General features: G+C 46.8%; 1 protein-coding gene across 1 annotated transcript; it reads right to left on the bottom strand.

Annotated features, from left to right (window-relative positions):
• Window positions 1-453: 453 nt before the first annotated feature.
• On the bottom strand, window positions 454-12284 carry LOC123139741 (phragmoplastin DRP1A-like). Its single transcript, XM_044559467.1, has 13 exons — window positions 12062-12284; window positions 6899-6962; window positions 6710-6814; window positions 6522-6623; window positions 6343-6393; window positions 6209-6270; window positions 5937-6027; window positions 5707-5771; window positions 5395-5589; window positions 3996-4065; window positions 1945-2195; window positions 973-1292; window positions 454-733 (listed from the first exon to the last, which is right to left on the bottom strand). The coding sequence occupies exons 1-13, from the start codon at window positions 12188-12190 to the stop codon at window positions 454-456; spliced, it is 1785 nt and encodes a 594-aa protein (XP_044415402.1). The 5' UTR covers window positions 12191-12284.
• Between the last annotated feature and the right edge of the window lie 6359 nt (window positions 12285-18643).

The following is an 18643-nucleotide window of genomic DNA, read 5'->3' as shown; positions in this document are numbered from 1 at the left end:
AAAACGATCCACACGTGTGGATACGGCGACCCCCCTTACCACCGACGACCGAGGTCGCCAGCGGAGAGGAGCCGCCGGAGGACAGGAGGATAAATATGTGCCGCACAATGTTAATTTTCTCTTATATGCTTACATGCGGGACACACATTTGTACGTATTACAGAGAGTAGCAGGAGACGTAGTCAGAACCGTATTCGAGTGTATTCTCGTGTTTGAGGACCGTAGTAGAGCATTCCGTGAGTTTGAGGATCATGTTGATACATGCCGGCGAGTAAGGACTGTAGGTGTAATTATCTCCCAGCAAAAAAAAGCTTCAACAAACACAAAACCAAAACATGTGTTGGACATGGACTTGGAACCAACTCACGTACCAGATCGATATGCACAATAAATTCAACCAGCCGCCAGTGTTAATATTTACACAACTCGACCTATGACCACACCTATCATGTGCTACTCGCCTTCGTTTGATCGCAAGATGTGCGCCTTCTCCTCGCACCCCTGCTGTCCGGCATCCTCCGCCAGCATTAGGTGAGCAACGGCAACAGCAACGCCATCTGCTTCTCCTCCGCTGTGTTCCTCAACATCCTCCGCCACCTCCCATGCCGCCCCCTTGCCAAGTCTAGGCGCATGTGGCGCACCGTAGTCGACGCCCACTAGCTCCTCCTCTCTTACTTCTTCCGCTGGGGGGCCCTTTACCGACAACAAACTACTCCCTCGGGTCTTTTTTACTCTGCATATAAATTTTGTTTGAAGTTAAAGTACCTCTACTTCAATCAAACTTAAGGAAAAAAACATTGGCATTGACAATATCAAATCAACATTTTTAGATTCATTATGCAATGTAGTGTCATGGAATATATATTTGGTATTGTAGAAGTTCATATTTTCTAATATATATTTGGTCAAACTTTGTAAAGTTTGACTTGACACAAATCTAATATACGGAGTAAAAAGGACCGGAGGGAGTACAGTCTATCTTCTTCCTGGGCACCTCGGTCTCTCTTTCTCCTGGGCACCTCGGTCTTGAGCCTCTTGGCAAGAAGCAACTTGATCATCACGTCATCTCCGGCCTCAAGCATCGAGGACGTTGCTGCGGAAGCAGCTTTCTGAATTGACAGACGCTTAGTAGTTGCAACCTCCCCAATATAAGTCTTGTCTTCCAAGACAACTGTGGAAAGCCAGAGTGTCCTTTGGATCCCTGCAGCCACCTTGGAGGACGCATACACTGGGTCTGCAACCTTCTTCTTGCATGTGTATTGTAGCAGAAGTCCAACCTTGCATATTGTATCCTATACAGAAGAGTAAGAGTGAGCTTTTAAATGCTATGTAGCTATGGGTGAGATTCTAGGAACATGCATGTACAATTTATTATGACAAAGGCGAAAGAACCTTTCGATGAGGATATTATGTGTACACCCCAGACAACTTCAACCAAGACTAATAATGTTGTGGATTAGTCCTGCATGTTTATTTGTGGCAGCAAAGGAAAACACCTTGTTTACAGAATAATACATGCAGCCAACACTTGAAACAAAGCTAGATGAAAATTGAAGGTTGTAGTTTGGATATGTAGTATAGATATGTTTAGCATAGCAAGGCGCTCTAGGATGTCCATGCGCAATGATGTGTGACGGTAGTAGCTCATAATGCTAGAGGAGATGCATCTTCACTATATGCACTACATAGATTAGACACTAATATCGAAAATGAATTTTGCCATTAATCAAATAGGTCTGACAAGCAAATCTTATGCATACCATCAAAGTTTGCAACTATTGAATTATAATAAGGATTTGCATATGTTGGACATGCATAAAATATGATTTTCAGCTCTAAGTCTGAATATAGATTTACACACATAAGATGATGATGCTTTGTTGCAATTAAAGCATGTGTGTCACTTGCCTTTAAATCACAAAAGAAGATCGTGATAATGCTTACCTTGTTAAGCAACCCAAGTAAAGTCTCTAGCGTCTCATTTCCCATCAATGCTGTGTAGGCAACATCCGAAGCATCCTCCTCCGCATCTTTGCGACGGCGGTGACGCGTTGCTGAAACGAACTTGTGGCCTTGCACGTGCACTGTGCATTCAAAGTACATGTCATGTGGCTCGCCTTCCGTACGCACGTGGTACGTGGGAAATGTACCATAGGCTCTGAGCGTATAGCTTTGCAGCATGCTTTTCTTTATCACTGCATAAGAGAAGAAGATAATCAGTGACAAATGATTAATCAACTTGGATAATAGAAAGACAATCAGTATAGCTTGTTTTTTATATCTGCAAAACATAAGAAATTCCTAGTATTTTTTGTTGCTCCCCCTCCCCCCATCCCCCCTGGCTGCAGCACAACGATCATAAACATACATAACTAATTAATCAACTGGGACAATGTCTCAAAGAGTCAGATATTCTCAACACAGATAAAGCAAGCTTCCTAACTTTTATGATCAAACAAAACATATGCATACCACGCAAGTATTATTTTTTGAAACGGAAAATCTAACTACCAATTACGCCATTCACCACAGTAGTCATCCAACCTGAACCATTTCAACGGCATTGAATCAAAAAAACTAGGTGTGGTCCCATGAAGCCTGTGAAGATTACATAACAGGGAAATGAGCAGTACATTTACAAATACAACTGCATGCACTGGAGCTTTACCATCTATAACCCCAAACAATCTAAACATAATATACCCCAAACCATGTGAACTGCTGAACAAATTACCATAAGAGCACCTAAATCGGTTATTAAAAATGTATGCACCCTCTGCCACTTGATTTTACAAATGTTGTGGCCCTAGGCCAGACCCTAGCTAACACTTTTGTGCACCACATGTCCAGACAGAACCTTGTTCATTATGGACCCTCATCACCTTCCCAAATGCACATAACCCAGATTAACATGGACAGCAGACAAAGTATCGAAGAATGATACAAGTGCGAACATCCCAGTCAAAATTAGAAGCAAAATGGTTCAGCATTGGTTGATATCATGGAATTGACAGGGAGTTACATGATGAGGCCGTGCATCACCTTAACTTTGCTAACGCTATAGTCATTTTGCTTTATACATAAAGCGGGATGAAAGCCTTTTTCGGTAATGTTACAGTCATTGAAAGTGAGCCCAGGCATTGATCACATTAAACATAGGCCATGACATCTACAACTCAATGCAATCAGAAAGAGCATGCTATATCCGTCCTCGAGTCCTACAGAAGTAGATCAACCTGCACCAACTAGAAACACGGTGCCACAATAAACCACAATATCCCCACAGAAGTAGAGCAACCTGCACCAACTGGACATGCAGTACCACAATAATAAACCCCAAATACCCCCATGCTGATAAATACCGGGAAAAGAATACCAAATATGGGATATTTTTTGTGTCTTAATAGCAGGCGAGCTGACTCTGTGAATATTCCAGAAGTGGATAACTAAGGTGAACATAAATCTTGAGTTTGCTCGAAGTGGCTACAAGAGGAGGAACCTAGAAAATGTGCTCCCGTAATTTACACATATAGGCAACGAAATCTTCTGTTCTAAAAACTAGACGAATTGTTCTAAACTCAAAATCGAGTACCAGGTCAGCTAGCACCGGTGCAGAAGATAGGCCTTATAGCACCTGCTACCGGTACAAAGGTGTGTGACCACATGCCCCAAACAACTGAATTAGTTGTATGAATAGTTATGGACTAGTTAATCGAGTCTAGCAGGACAATTACCATGGCATGCTAGTTAATCTAGTATTAGTGATCTGTAGGAGGTTAGTAAACTTCAAACTGATGACTTAAATATAATTAATTTGAAAGGGTGACTCAATTTTTTTACTCCGACCCAAGACTTTCGCTCCATTACTATGCTAACTATTTTTGCACTAATACATAACCAAATGCAAAACCAGAAATCATATTTGGAAATAATGGTGCATGTAATGTACCCATTAGCTGTGAAGGAAATAAGAAGAAGAAAAAGGAGGAAATCACCTGTAGATTTGATGGAGCTTTTAGTGAACAGATAACCACCTACTCTTGTTTTAATATAAGATTCCAAATGCTGCATATACAGCAAAAAGAAGTGAAAGATTAAATCATTATAACACACCACCAATTGCAGCATATGCTTGCTTTTGAACATCAAACTTAGCTCAGCAAATCCTACGCAGGTGTCACAAAAAAATGACGGATGATCCCGCAAGAATTAACAACCATACTATAGGAAACACAATGGAAAAAATAGTTCATCTAGCAAATCCAAAGATCACATAATGATAGCAAAGAAAATCAAACAACATGTTAGCAAAGAGGCAAATGAATATTCATACAAAGAATGGCAACAGATTTAGAACTTCAATATACTACGACAACTCGCCCAGGGAAAAAAAGCATACTACGACAACACAATGGCTCAACCCGCTAACACAGAATGTGGCACTGAACTAGTGAATTTGATTAAAATTAAAATGGAAGATAAAACAAAACACTGCAAGTGCCTGTCCGAAGGTATGTCTGTGACAGGGAAATTTGCCGGCACAAGTAGATCCTAGCGTCTAGATCTTGATTGATTGCGAACAAATGTATGGCTACAAATAAACGTCTTGCAGACCTCAAAGATGAACCAGAACATACGAAGTAGTCTAAGCATATGATCTTGTACTAATACACTCTGGGAAATAGGGTACAAATGCTTGAACATCAAAAAAGCTCAACAGATAAAACAGGTCGTACGTGTCAAGTGCCACAACAAGCCAAAAAATGAAACCTCGAGAGTAACACCTTTGTTCTAGCAAATACAATGTAAACAGAAGACATCGAAGGCAGATTGTTCAAAGAACATGTGGCCAGTTTAGCAGATGCAAATGAATCAGTACTTCACAGAATGGCACAATGGTACCGATTCAAAACTTTGACAAAGAACTTAAAAAACACAATAGGTTACTTCAGATGTTTATTGAACTCATGAGGTGGCACTAAACAAGCCAAATAAATTAAATAGCGGACACAATCTAAAACTGCTAGTGCCTGCTAGGAACTCCAAAGATAAAAAGGCTATTATAAAAGGAAAATTTTGATCCGATATATCAGACACGGCCAGTGCTTCAAATACAGATTAAATAGAATGGCACGATGACTAGCTTAAGCTCTTGCCAATTCTGATAAAACACTTGACAACACAATGACTGACACCTGATGTTTATTGAACTCTTGACGTGGGACTAAACTAGTCAAAAACATGAGAATATACAATCTAAAACTGCCAGTGCCTGCCAAGAATTCCAAAGGTAAGACTATTTACACAGAAAAATTTGCCGGACCAAGTAGATCATGGTCAACACCAAGATCCAGATTATGTTAACTTCTATCTTAAATGAAGAAAGGGGCATACCTTTCCCAAACTTCTGATCAAATGTTCGGATCCCGTTCTATGAGCGAGATGCTTGTATTCTGGTGTGTTACCAAAATAGTCACGCTCTCTACACCTGGCAGAAATTATGTCCATGTTGATGTTAATGTCTTTCTGGGATCGGTTGACAACACCAACCCATGGAAAGTGGAACCGGCAAGATCTTCCTTCCAGTATCTACACAACTAAACTCAATGAGAGGATCTGGTTCGTACAAATATATGATGGTTAACAATCTGATTACGACATAACAGTAAGGAAAATAGCGTAAATACGCAAAAAATTCTCACTTACATTAACAACACTTGCTCGGTTCTCCATCAGATCAATTTTGGTGAGTACACCAAGGGTTCTTTCACCTGAATCAACAAAAGGTGGTACATACTCATCATCGGCATCACATTAATCAAATGTTTTGTTACTCAACTTGCTATCACAAATGAAATGATAATATGCTTCATATGCGCAATTTCTTCTTGAGCACCCCAGAAGCACGCCCAATGACAGCAACAACACAGTCATACCTTTTGGGTCAACTTCCCGTGAAATATTGACTATTTCAGAATTTGAAAGATCCTGGTCGGCTGAAGAAATGGCGAGAATGATACAATTGGGCTGAAAAAAAAACACATACCAAAATGCTGAACAAGTTACCATGAGAGCACCTACGTTGATTATTACAAATGTACGCACCCTCTGCCAATGAATTTTGAACGGCAGCATATCCACACACTTGCTTTTACATAGTGCATGACATAATAAATATTAATGTGCATCATAGGCTACAGCAAAATACCTTTTCGATGAATGCTCGAACCATGTTTTCGATTTCCTGAACTATAATGTCTGACCCGTCGTCTGATAAGCATAAAGCCGATAGGAAATTAAACAATGAACAAATTGAACCTCAAAAGACACAAGTTCACATACCAACAGCAATTTTAGTAAGCCCAGGAAGATCAATTAGAGTCAGATTCACAACTGCAAGAATAAAGTGAACAGGTCAGCAAGCAACAATTTTTTTTTTTAAAAATTCAAAAATTGGGAACGTGGCTGTTTTGATATTTGATAGAGCAACAATCCAACAGTACAGGATCTGAATAGGTTACCATTTGGGGAAAATATGCTTAAACGAATGGGGACAGATGATATTCCATAGGGAGAGCCGGTTTCTCGGTCAGTTTCATCAGCTATCTCCGCACTGACTTCAGCTGCAACAATTGCAAAATAATAAGCACAACAGGAAGTTGTGCCATCATAGTTCAATACTATGATGATATAAGCATAACATCAATACCAAAATCTGCGTATGTTTTGTCGGGTTGATGCAAGAACTTTGCATATTCGGTTCCTTCTTCAGTTTTAAATAGATGCACAATCAAAGGGCGACGGGTGGCAATGCCTGAAAACAAATCAAATAAAAAGACAATGTGTCAATTGAAAATAGATACAGATAACACCAAACTGTACGAGTTCATGAAAATACCTGAACCCCTGGGTAGGAAATCCTTTCCAACAATAGCCTCAAGCACTGATGACTTGCCGGAACCCTATCAAATAATCAGAGGAGTTAGGGGGGGAATTTCTACGGCCCACAGATGCTACCGAGAGGGGATATATTTCTGTTAGAAATCAGTTGCACCGCCTCCCTAATTGCTAGCTAGACCTAGTCTTTGCTTATCCATGCAATGCATGCAGTACGTGTCCCAGGCGCCTCCTTAGATCAAGGATCCCAGGTACGGGGTACGCGTATAGACTTTTTAATTTCTGAGGGAGGTACATCAGGGAAAGAGAGAGACCCCGCGTTGCTCCGCTCGGGCGACTCGGGGGGAACCTCGCCAAGTCGCCGGCGGCCCCCTCTTCTACGCCTCCTCTCCTCCGCCGCTGCCGCTGGCCTTGCCGCGGTGGCGGCGGCCCCCTGCCTCCGAAGGTGGCTCGGGGAGATCCCGCGGCGGACGCGTGGTGGCCGGGTGGCCGGGTGGCCGCGGTCGTCTTGGTGGCGAGCTCTGCCGTGCTCGAAGCCGTGGGGCGCGGGGCGCGCGTGGGGAGCAGGGTGGCGTCGAGGTGTCGCGAGACCTGCTCGCCGGCGCCTGGGGGTGGCGCGCGCGCGTTTCCCTCTGCTGCGGATCTGGCCGGCGCGCTGGATCTGGGCCGGCGGGCGGCTGTGACGTCGGGGGCTTCGGTCCCTTGCGTCGATGTCCTGGTCGCGCCGTCTGCGTCCGCACGGGCGGCGTGGGGCGCGGGGCCAGGCCGCTGGCTTGTCACTTCCTCTCTTCCCGGCCAGATCGAGGTCGGGGGCGGCAAGGTTTTCTCCTCTGCGCTCGACCGCCGTGGGATCTTTTGCACCCCCCGTCGCTGCCTTGCTCAGTTTCACCTCCTGCTGATTCGGCGGTCTGGTGGTTCGACTGGCGGGCGCTTGGTCTCTGTCGCCTCTCAAGGTTTTGCCCCTGTGCGGTGGTGGATCCGGTCTCAGTGCCGCGGCTCAGCAGAAGGGTGGCGAGGATGATGGGTATGGGCGAAAGCTCTGTGTCGGCCTCTGTCGGCACCGGCGGCAGCGACGCACTGTTGTGTCGGATCCCTCCTTGGAGGTGTCGTCGTACGATGCCCTGGTTCCTCGCTCACTCTGTTTGTTCTCCGGGTGAAAGCCTTAGATCCAGCTCCTGGATCGGACAGCGGCGGTGTCCTCGACGTCGTTACCACCTTGGTGGCGCCTGTCTTCGGAGACGCTGCTCAATGCTGCTTGCCTGAGGGTTGGGGTGGTGCTTGGCTGGTTTGAGGTTGCTGGTCGGTGGTGGTGGTGCGGCCAGTCTGGGGTCGACGGTGGTGTGTGTCGTGGTTGAGTGCTCTCTTGGTACGTCTCTGCTAGGCGGTGCCCTGCAGCTACGCCAGTGGCACATTGGTGCCGTGGCGTCGTCTCGGCCTCGTGCGACCTTTCAAATGTACCCCCGACACAGGTGGTGTCGTGGCGTTGTGCAGTCTCGGTTGTGTGGAGCCTTTCGATTGCGTCGACGGTGCAGTGTTGTGGTGTGGTCTGCTTGGCGATGCTCTTCGACTACGCTGGTGACACACAGGTGCCGTGGCGTCGTCTCGGATCCGCGTGTCCCTTCGAATGTGCCTCGTGACACAGGTGGTGTCACGGCGTTGTGCAGTCTCGGATGCGCGGAGCCTTTCGATTGCGTCGACGGTGCAGTGTCGTGGTTTGGTCTTGGCTGGCCGATGTCGTTCGCCTCCATCCTATGGTGCTCTTTGTTGTGTCTTCCTCCCTGTACCCCATGTATGTGTGTTGTGGCGTGTGTTTTTTTTGCTTCTCTCTTCTTCTCTGTGCCCCCTGTAATTTCGGTTCACTTGAACCTATCCTGCGACAGGCTGCAAAGTCTTATAGGCAAATGAATACAATTCAGGTGGGGAAATCTCCCCCCCCCCCTGAAAATTCAAAAAAAAAGGATCCCAGGTACTCTTTTTGAACGTGTATTCATCTATTATTTACTGCCCTAAGTGGAGGAATATGACTGATTCATTCTTAGTTCTGCTCATATTCTATCATAGTATCAGATTATCGATCCAACTCTCTGGCTTCCGCTATGTCCACAGAGACGCCGGCCAGGCGCGGCCACGGCGCCGGTGGCCAGCTCTCCTCCTACTACTCCAAATCTCCCAGCAACCTCCTCTCTCTGCCGGTCGCCACTGCGCCTCTCCTATCCAATCTGCCCCACTAGTCCCCAGCTTCTTCCCGAACCTGGCACATGGCCATGCCACGCACGTTGAAGGGGCCAACATCCGCAACCATCTGCCTGTTGTGCTCGACATGAAGGGCACCAACTACTCCGTTTGGCGTGGTCTCAGGAGACCATGGATCAATATGACGTCGCTAACCATGTCTCCCCTGATTTCGACGATTACCGCGACGACCCGTCATGGAAGATCATCAACAAGGCCATGAAGAAATGGTTTTACGGAACCATGAGCACGGATCTCGTCGCCTTCGTCTAGGACCAGGGGGGCACTGCGTACTGGCTGTGATTGTCGCTCGAGGCGCTCTTCCTCAACAAAAAGAGCTCGTGACAATTCCACCTGAAGACGAAGAGCTTTACGCCGTCCGTCAAGGCAACTCCTCTGTCTCCAGTTTCAGCGCCCGCCTCAAGTCGGTTGGCGACAGGCTGCGCAACATGGACAAGCCGGTGGACGACGACGAGATGGTAATCCAGATCCCTCGCGGTATCAACTGCGATCCCCATGGGATGACTACCAAGATCATTGAGAAGGCTGTCACACCGTTCCCGCTCTATGTCGTTGTAAGTATGTTTCTCTGGGACGAGATGACCCCCGAAGGTGATATTGCTGCAGGCAACCACACCGCTCTCGCCGCTCATGGTCGCCTTCTGCTCTCGGCGCATCTCTGGTGGTCCTTCTGGTGGCCACAACAACTGGCAGTCCGGCGCTGGGTCGGGCAGCTGCAACCCCGGCACTCCCTCGCCCAACCAAGGCCACAACAAGCGCGATGCTTCACCAAACAATGGTGGCTACCAGAGGGCCTCCTGTAGTCCATGCACAGGCTATGTGCACGCCTACCCCGTCGCCCTCCCTCCACCGCCTCGTCCACTTGCCTAGACCGGGCTCTTCGAATCACACCCGCCCCAAGCCTTCGCCACCGACTCACCGTTTTAGTACTGGGGGCTGGCATACAGCCTCTATTCACTGACATTCTTCCCCGGACCTCCGCCGCAGCAGCTGCACAAGCACGGGGGGCCGCAGCTGCCCGTTTACCGCCAGCGCCTCCACCGCATCCATAGAGCAGTACCTATCGGCGCCGCCTGCTCTAGACGCATTGATCCCGCTGGCTTGATGGCGGCCCTACACAACCTCTCGCTCCAAAACACAAGCAGCGGCTAGATTGCCGACTCGGGCGCCTCCACCCACTTGGCCTTGGGTCTAGGTATGCTCTCACAGGTAACCTTGACATCAAATTATCCTCCGGTACTCGTTGGTAATGGTCATAGTATGTCTGTTAGTCACGTTGATTTAGTGTCATTCCCAAATCCCAATCGTCCTCTCTATCTCCAAAACGTCCTAGTCACACCTCAAATCATCAAAAATCTGTTGCCGTCGCTTTACTACTGATAACATTGGTTTGATGGAATTTCATCCTTTTGGTTTGACTATGAAGGATTACATCACCAAGGCAGCTCTGCTCCGATGCAACAGTGACGGGGAGCTCTATCCCATATTCCCCGCTGCCCCACCAGAAGCTCACTCTGTCGCCTTCGCTGCCACTGTCTCTCGGCTCACCGATCTGTGGCACCGCTGTCTTGGCCATCCGGTTCTCGTGACTTTTTCTAATAAAGGATTCCCTCAATGTAATAAAAACGTAGTTTGTGATAGCCTTTGCCGTGCATGTCAACTCAGCAAGCATGTTCGTTTACCCTTTTCCTCTTCAACTAGTTCCACCCCTAGTGCCTTTGAAATAATGCATTGTGATCTTTGGACTGCTCCCATTTCGAGTATCTTGGGCTAGAAGTACTATCTTTTGATCATAGAACATAGATAACCATACAAAATACCACTGGACGTTTCCCCTTATGCTCAAATCCGACGTACCTTCGGTTGCGCACCATGTCTAGCGGCAGCGGCACTAGCGAGGTCGTGTGTTGTTTGTGCTCTACATGCAACGACATGTTTGGAGACTTAGACTTGCTACTCGGCAGGATAAAAGGGCCTATTAGGGCAGGCTAAGATGGTGGGCTGAGGGTCAGATAGCGCCACAGTGGGCCTGCTGGGCTAAATCGATTAAAATGTTGTGTTCGGTTTTGGAGCCCAGAAACCGATACAGGCCGAATTAAATTCGGTTTTTGGCCGTGCCAACCGAATTTCGATGCAGTCATTTATATAACCGAAAATTCGGTTAATTTTTTCGGTTTCGGTTCAGATTTCAGTTCCTCGGTTTTTATGCCCACCCATACTCTACGCTAAATCACCCTCGTACAATCCCCTACGAGTGTTTGGGTGCCTATGTTCTCCTAACACAGCCGCCACCACCCCCAACAAGTTCGCTCCTCGATATCTTCCCTGCGTCTCCCTAAAGGATATCACTGTCTCGACCCTCTCAGGAATCGGGTCCTCCTCTCCCGTTACGTAGTCTTTGACGAGTACATCTTCCCCTTTGCCCATCAGCCCATGTTCCTCAGCCCGCGCCCATGCCTGACTTCGCCCACAACCCACTCCGGTCTCTCCCCGGCCATTGCCCCTTACGGCGGTGCTCCACCTCCCCCTCCCTCTCCCACGGCTGCTTCAACTGCCGGGGCATCGGAATCCCCTCACCAGGCAGCCGCTTCCGCACCGCCTCCCTAATTGCTAGCTAGACCTAGCCTTTGCTTATCCATGCATGCAATGCATGCAGTACGTGTACAGGGCGCCTGGTGCATTATAAGGATGCAATGCATGCACTTTTAATCACCGGTACTCTTTTTGAACGTGTAATCCTCTCTCTCTTTCTGTCCCACTTGTAATGCTACTTATTTACTGCCCCAAGTGGAGGAATACGACTGTGATGCACTCTAAGGTCTGCTCGTATTCTATCAATTTCTACGGCTCCCTGGTGCCACTGCCAAACGGCGTCTGCACAAGAAAATCGCGTGGTTCTACGGGCACGCACCTGGGCTCCCACGAAGGCGATGAAGGGCAGCTCGTCCCAGTCGGTCGGGAGGGCGCTCCCCACGCCGTTGTCGGCGAGGGTGGTGCTGGCCAGCTGCAGCTTGTTGACGAGGGATGTCAGGTCCTCCATCGCCGCCGGCGCCGGATAGGATCGGGTGGAGGTGGCGGCGCGGAGGGGTGAGATCGAGGGGGGACGGGAGACTATCGGCTCAGGCCGAACAGGGTTTAAGTTAGGGTCCCGACTCCCCGAGGGTTTAAGTTTTTTTTTGAGGGCCCCGAGGGTTTAAGTTTGAGACAACGAGTTACCCGTGTGGACTGGCCCGAGGCGGCGTGGGGGCCCAAACTCTAGGCCGCAGATGGCCTATAGGCTCAGCATGATTTGGTTGGAAGCAGAAGATTGAGACCCCCTATTTTGAAGCCTATGGGTTTCACTGTAGCGGTCCAAACTGTAGCATCCGGTTTACTATATCGGATCGGTTTTGGTTGGTTTTATTTTGAACATTTTGAAAAGTACACATTGAATTGTTTTTTAATCCGATGAACATCTCAATAACACACGATGAACTTTTTTGTATTATGCGATAAACATTTTTAATTTATGACGATCTTTTTTGAAAAATACGAATATATGTGTTGAACAATTTTTGAATACGTACTGAATATTTTGTAATATATGTTAACAAATTTCTGTGCATTCGTTTTCATCTCAAAACAAATACATTGGTTCTTATCTTTACCTAAAAAAAATCCCTCGCCTTCATCTTAAAAAAGGAATCTTGCTCACACAGATAACCAGCAAGTGTCACGTGGCATGTTGCGTGCTCATTTCCATTTAAAAAATACATGTGGCATCATCTCAATCTCAAAGAAAAAAAACACTCACCTCCATCTAAAAAAAAGAAGAAAGAAAACTTATTGTAACTGAGGTCAGTACACACTAGCCTGACAAAGCACCGATCCATCCTTCCATGATGGGCGACGCGGGGGGCGACGCGGGGCGCCGTCCGGCGATCACCGGGCCCGTGTGCTCTCGGGGGCGGTGGGTCGTCCGCGGGTTGGCGGCCGGTTTTGGGCGTTAGCCGGATCCGATGAGGAGGAGGCGGACGGAGACGGTGACGATCCGGCGGCTTCTCCACCTACGCCGACTCCATCAGATCTTTTTTGTGAGTTTTTTCATGCGGGATATGATGAGGATGAGGTGGCCTCAACGGTGGACAGGATCTTGCCGGTGGATGATCCGGCGAGGGTTGGGCTTCACGCGGGCGAGAGGAAGGAGATGGTGCGGCGGGTCGTGCACAGGAGAACGGCGGCGACGACTGTCAGGCCATGGAAGGGACCCCTTCCGAAGGTTAGTCTTTCAAACCTAACTCTTTTCGATCTGATCCGGCCGGAATCTTGGACTAAAGTTTAGAGGAAGAAAAATGCAGTCCATTCTGGTGGTGAGTCCCGGCGGCTGGCGGCGGCCATGGCGTTGTCGCCGGCGCGGGGGGGGGGGGGGGGGGCGATCGGGATCGCACAGATGCGGGAGAGGCGTTTGAACGCACTCCTGGGCCGCGGGCTCGGTGCCCCTGGGGTTGGGCCGGTTTTGAGTGAGCCGGGCCCGATTGTGTGTCGGCCGGTTTTGCCTGGGTATGAGGCCCAGTTTAACCATGCACGTACGTCCGGTTCGTTTCCTACACCCCCATGCACGATCGATGGGCCTTCTGAGGGGTTTCGTTCGAGATGATCTAGTGTTATTCGAGCTCTGCGCAGATCGAGCTTCAGCGAACGTGGTGCGGGGCGAGCTAGGAGGATTCCTCCCCTCCGTGTCATGGCAGGTCGAGGTCCGCCCCCTGCCAAGTCCGGCGCCCCGGGGGGCGCGGGACGCGGTGGGCAGGTGCCGCCAGCGGGAGGCGGGCGAGGCGGGGTGGCTTTGCCGGGCTGGGATGCTTTGCCGACTGGTGGTGGTCGTGACGGTGATGGACTGCCGCTCGGGGCTGGCCGTGGTGGCGCTACCCCGGGCGCTGGGTACGGCCGAACGGCTCAGGAGGCTGGTGGCCCTAGGCTGCCGCGGTTGGCCGCGGCACGCTGCTGTTGGGGAACGTAGTAATTTCAAAATTTTCCTACGCACACGCAAGATCATGTTGATGATATAGCAACTAGAGGGGAGAGTGTTCGTCCACGTACCCTCGTAGACCGTAAGCGGAAGCGTTAGCACAACGCGGTTGATGTAGTCGTACGTCTTCACGATCCGACTGATCCAAGCACCGAACGTACGGGGCCTCCGAGTTCAGCACACGTTCAGCTCGATGACGATCTCCGGCCCTCCGATCCAGCAAAGGCTCCGGAGATGAGTTCCGTCAGCACGACGGCGTGGTGACGATGATGATGTTCTACCGGCGCAGGGCTTCACCTAAACTCCGCGATGATATGACCGAGATGGAATATGGTGGAAGGGGGCACCGCACACGGCTAAGGAACGATCCGTAGATCAACTTGTGTGTCTTTGGGGTGCCCCCCGCCCCCGTATATAAAGGAGCCAAGGGGAGGAGGCGGCCGGCCTAGAGGGCGCGCCAAGGGGGGGAGTCCTACTCCCACCGGGAGTAGGACTCCCTCTTTCCAAGTAGGAGTAGGAGAAGGGGGGGAAAGAGGAGGAAGAGCGGAAGGAAAGGGGGGGCGCCGCCCCCTTCCCTTGTCCTATTCGGACTAGGAGGGGGAGGGGCGCGCGGCCCCCTCCTGGCTCCTTCCCTCTTCTCCCTCGTGGCCCAAGTAGGCCCATCAACCCCTCGGGGGGTTCCGGTAACCTCCCGGTACTCCGGTAAAATGCCGATTTCACCCGAAACCATTCCGATGTCCAAACATAGGCTTCCAATATATCAATCTTTATGTCTCGACCATTCCGAGATTCCTCGTCATGTCCGTGATCACATCCGGGACTCCGAACAAACTTCGGTACATCAAAACTTATAAACTCATAATAAAACTATCATCGAAACGTTAAGCGTGCGGACCCTACGGGTTCGAGAATTATGTAGACATGACCTAAAACCATTCTCGGTCAATAACCAATAGCGGGACCTGAATGCCCATATTGGTTCCTACATATTCTACGAAGATCTTTATCGGTCAAACCGCATAACAACATACGTTGTTTCCTTTGTCATCGGTATGTTACTTGCCCGAGATTTGTTCGTCGGTATCCAATACCTAGTTCAATCTCGTTACCGGCAAGTCTCTTTACTCGTTCTGTAATACGTCATCTCATAACTAACTTATTAGTTATAATGCTTGCAAGGCTTAAGTGATGAGTATTACCGAGTGGGCCCAGAGATACCTCTCCGACAATCGGAGTGACAAAACCTAATCTCGAAATACGCCAACTCAACATGTAACTTCGGAGACACCTGTAGTACTCCTTTATAATCACCCAGTTACGTTGTGACGTTTGGTAGTACCCAAAGTGTTCCTCCGGTAAACGGGAGTTGCATAATTCTCATAGTTACATGAACTTGTATAAGTCATGAAGAAAGCAATAGCAACATACTAAACGATCAAGTGCTAAGCTAGCGGAATGGGTCAAGTCAATCACAACATTCTCCTAATGATGTGATCCCATTAATCAAATGACAACACATGTCTATGGTTAGGAAACATAACCATCTTTGATTAATGAGCTAGTTAAGTAGAGGCATACTAGTGACTGTATGTTTGTCTATGTATTCACACATGTATCATATTTCCGGTTAATACAATTCTAGCATGAATAATAAACATTTATCATGAAATAAGGAAATAAATAATAACTTTATTATTGCCTCTAGGGCATATTTCCTTCAGTCTCCCACTTGCACTAGAGTCAATAATCTAGTTCACGTTGCTATGTGATTTAACACCAATATTCACATCTGCATGTGATTAATACCCATAGTTCACATCATCATGTGATCAACATCCAAAGGGTTTACTAGAGTCAATGATCTAGTTCACATCGCTATGTGATTAACACCCAAAAGAGTACTAAGGTATGATCATGTTTTGCTCGTGAGAGAAGCTTAGTCAACGGGTCTGTCATATTCAGAGCCGTATGTATTTTGCAAATATTCTATGTCCACAATATTCTGCATGGAGCTACTCTAGCTAATTGCTCCCACTTTCAACATGTATCCAGATTGAGACTTAGAGTCATCTAGATTGGTGTAAAAGCTTGCATCATTGTAACTTTTACAACGAACTCTTTTATCACCTCCATAATCGAGAAACATCTCCTTAGTCCTCACTAAGGATATTCTTGACCGCTGTCTAGTGATCTACTCTTAGATCAAAATTGTATTCCTTTGCCAAACTCAGAGCAAGGTATACAATAGGTCTAGTACACAACATAGCATACTTTATAGAACCTATGACTGAGGCATACGGAATGACTTTTCATTCTCTTTCTATTTTCTGCAATGGTCGGGTCTTGAGTCTTACTCAACTTCACACCTTGTAACACAGGCAAGAACTCCTTCTTTGACTGTTCCATTTTGAACTATTTCAAAAATTTATCAAGGTATGTACTCATTGAAAAATCTTATCAAGCGTCTTGATCTATCTATATAGATCTTGATGCTCAATGTGTAAGCAGCTTCACCGAGGTCTTGCTTTGAAAAACTCTTATTCAAGCACTCCTTTATGCTTTGCAGAATAATTATACATTATTTCTGATCAACAATATGTCATTCACATATACTTATCAGAAATGCTGTAGTGCTCCCACTCACTTTATTGTAAATACAGGTTTCTTCAAAAGTCTGTATAAAACCATATGCTTTGACCAACTCATCAAAGCGTATATTCCAACTCCGAGATGCTTGCACCAGTCCATAGATGGATCGCTGGAGCTTCCACACTTTGTTAGCATCTTTAGGATTGACAAAAACTTTCTGGTTGCATCATATACAACTCTTCTTTAATAAATCCATTAAGGAATGCAATTTTGACATCCATTTGCCAGATTTCATAAAATGTGGCAATTGCTAACATGATTCAGACAGACTTAAGCATCGATACGAGTGAGAAAATCTCATCGTATTCAACACCTTGAACTTGTCGAAAACCTTTCGCAACAAGTCGAGCTTAGTAGATAGTAACACTACTATCAATGTCCGTCTTCCTCTTGAAGATCCATTTATTTAACATGGCTTGCTGATCATTGAGCAAGTCAATCAAAGTCCATACTTTGTTCTCATACATGGATCATATCTCAGATTTTATGGCCTCATGCCATTTCGCGGAATCTGGGCTCATCATCGCTTCCTCATAGTTCGTAGGTTCATCATGGTCTAGTAACATGACTTCCAGAACATGATTACCGTACAACTCTGGTGCGGATCTTACTCTGGAAGACCAACGAGGTTTGGTAGCAACTTGATCTGAAGTTTCATGATCATCATCATTAACTTCCTCACTAATTGGTGTAGGAATCACTATAACTGATTTATGTGATGAACTACTTTCCAATAAGGAAGAAGGTACTATTACCTCATCAAGTTCTACTTTCCTCCCACTCACTTCTTTCGAGAGAAAACTTTTTCTCTAGAAAGGATCCATCTTAGCAACGAAATAACTTGCCTTTGGATCTGTGATAGAAGGTGTACCCAATAGTTACCTTTGGGTATTCTATGAAGACGCACTTCTCCGATTTGGGTTTGAGCTTATAAGGTTGAAAACCTTTTTCATATAAGCATCGCAACTCCAAACTTTAAGAAATGACAGCTTAGGTTTACTGCTAAACCATAGTTCATACGGTGTCATCTCAACGGATTTAGATAGTGCCCTTTTAATCGTGAATGCAGCTGTATCTAATGCACAACCCCAAAACGATAGTGGTAAAACCGATAAGAGATATCATAGATCGCACCATATCCAATAAAGTGCGGTTACGATGTTCAGACACACCATAACATTGTGGTGTTCCAGGTGGCGTGAGCTGTGAAACTATTCCACATTGTTTTAACTGAAGACCAAACTCGTAACTCAAATATTCATCTCCGCGATCAGATCGTAGAAACTTTATTTTCTTGTTACGATGATTTTTCCACTTCACTCTGAAATTCTTTGAACCTTTCAATTATTTCAGACTTATGTTTCATCAAGTCGATATACCCATATCTGCTCAAATCATTTTGTGAAGGTCAGAAAATAATGATACTTGCCACGAGCATCAACACTCATTGGATCGCATACATCGGTATGTATTATTTCCAATAAGTCAGTAGCTTGTTCCATTGTTTCGGAGAACGGAGTTTTTAGTCATCTTGCCCAAAAGGCACGGTTCGCAAGCATCAAATGATTCATAACCAAGTGATTCCGAAAATCCATCTTTATGGAGTTTCTTCATGCGCTTTACACCGATATGACCCAAATGGCAGTGCCACAAATAAGTTGCACTATCATTATTAACTTTTCATCTTTGGCATCAATATTATGAATATGTGTATCACTACAATCGAGATCCAACAAACTATGTTCATTGGGTGTATGACCATCGAAGGTCTTATTCATGTAAACAGAACAACAATTATTCTCTAACTTTAAATGAATAACCGTATTGCAATAAACATGA

The sequence above is a fragment of the Triticum aestivum genome, chromosome 6B, assembly GCF_018294505.1.
Source record: "Triticum aestivum cultivar Chinese Spring chromosome 6B, IWGSC CS RefSeq v2.1, whole genome shotgun sequence".
In the NCBI taxonomy this organism is placed as follows: domain Eukaryota; kingdom Viridiplantae; phylum Streptophyta; class Magnoliopsida; order Poales; family Poaceae; genus Triticum; species Triticum aestivum.
The sequence above is the reverse complement of the archived record's forward strand: the minus strand, read 5'-3'. Positions and strand labels throughout refer to the sequence as shown.

Coding starts and splice junctions, on each gene's coding strand:
- LOC123139741 (XM_044559467.1), bottom strand. CDS start 12,190: ATGGAGGACCTGACATCCCTCGTCAACAAGCTGCAGCTGGCCAGCACC. Junction 6,963..12,061: donor TCGCCTTCGTGGGAGCCCAG/GTGCGTGCCCGT, acceptor ATTATTTGATAG/GGTTCCGGCAAGTCATCAGT. Junction 734..972: donor GCCCAGGAAGAAGATAGACT/GTACTCCCTCCG, acceptor ATTTATATGCAG/AGTAAAAAAGACCCGAGGGA.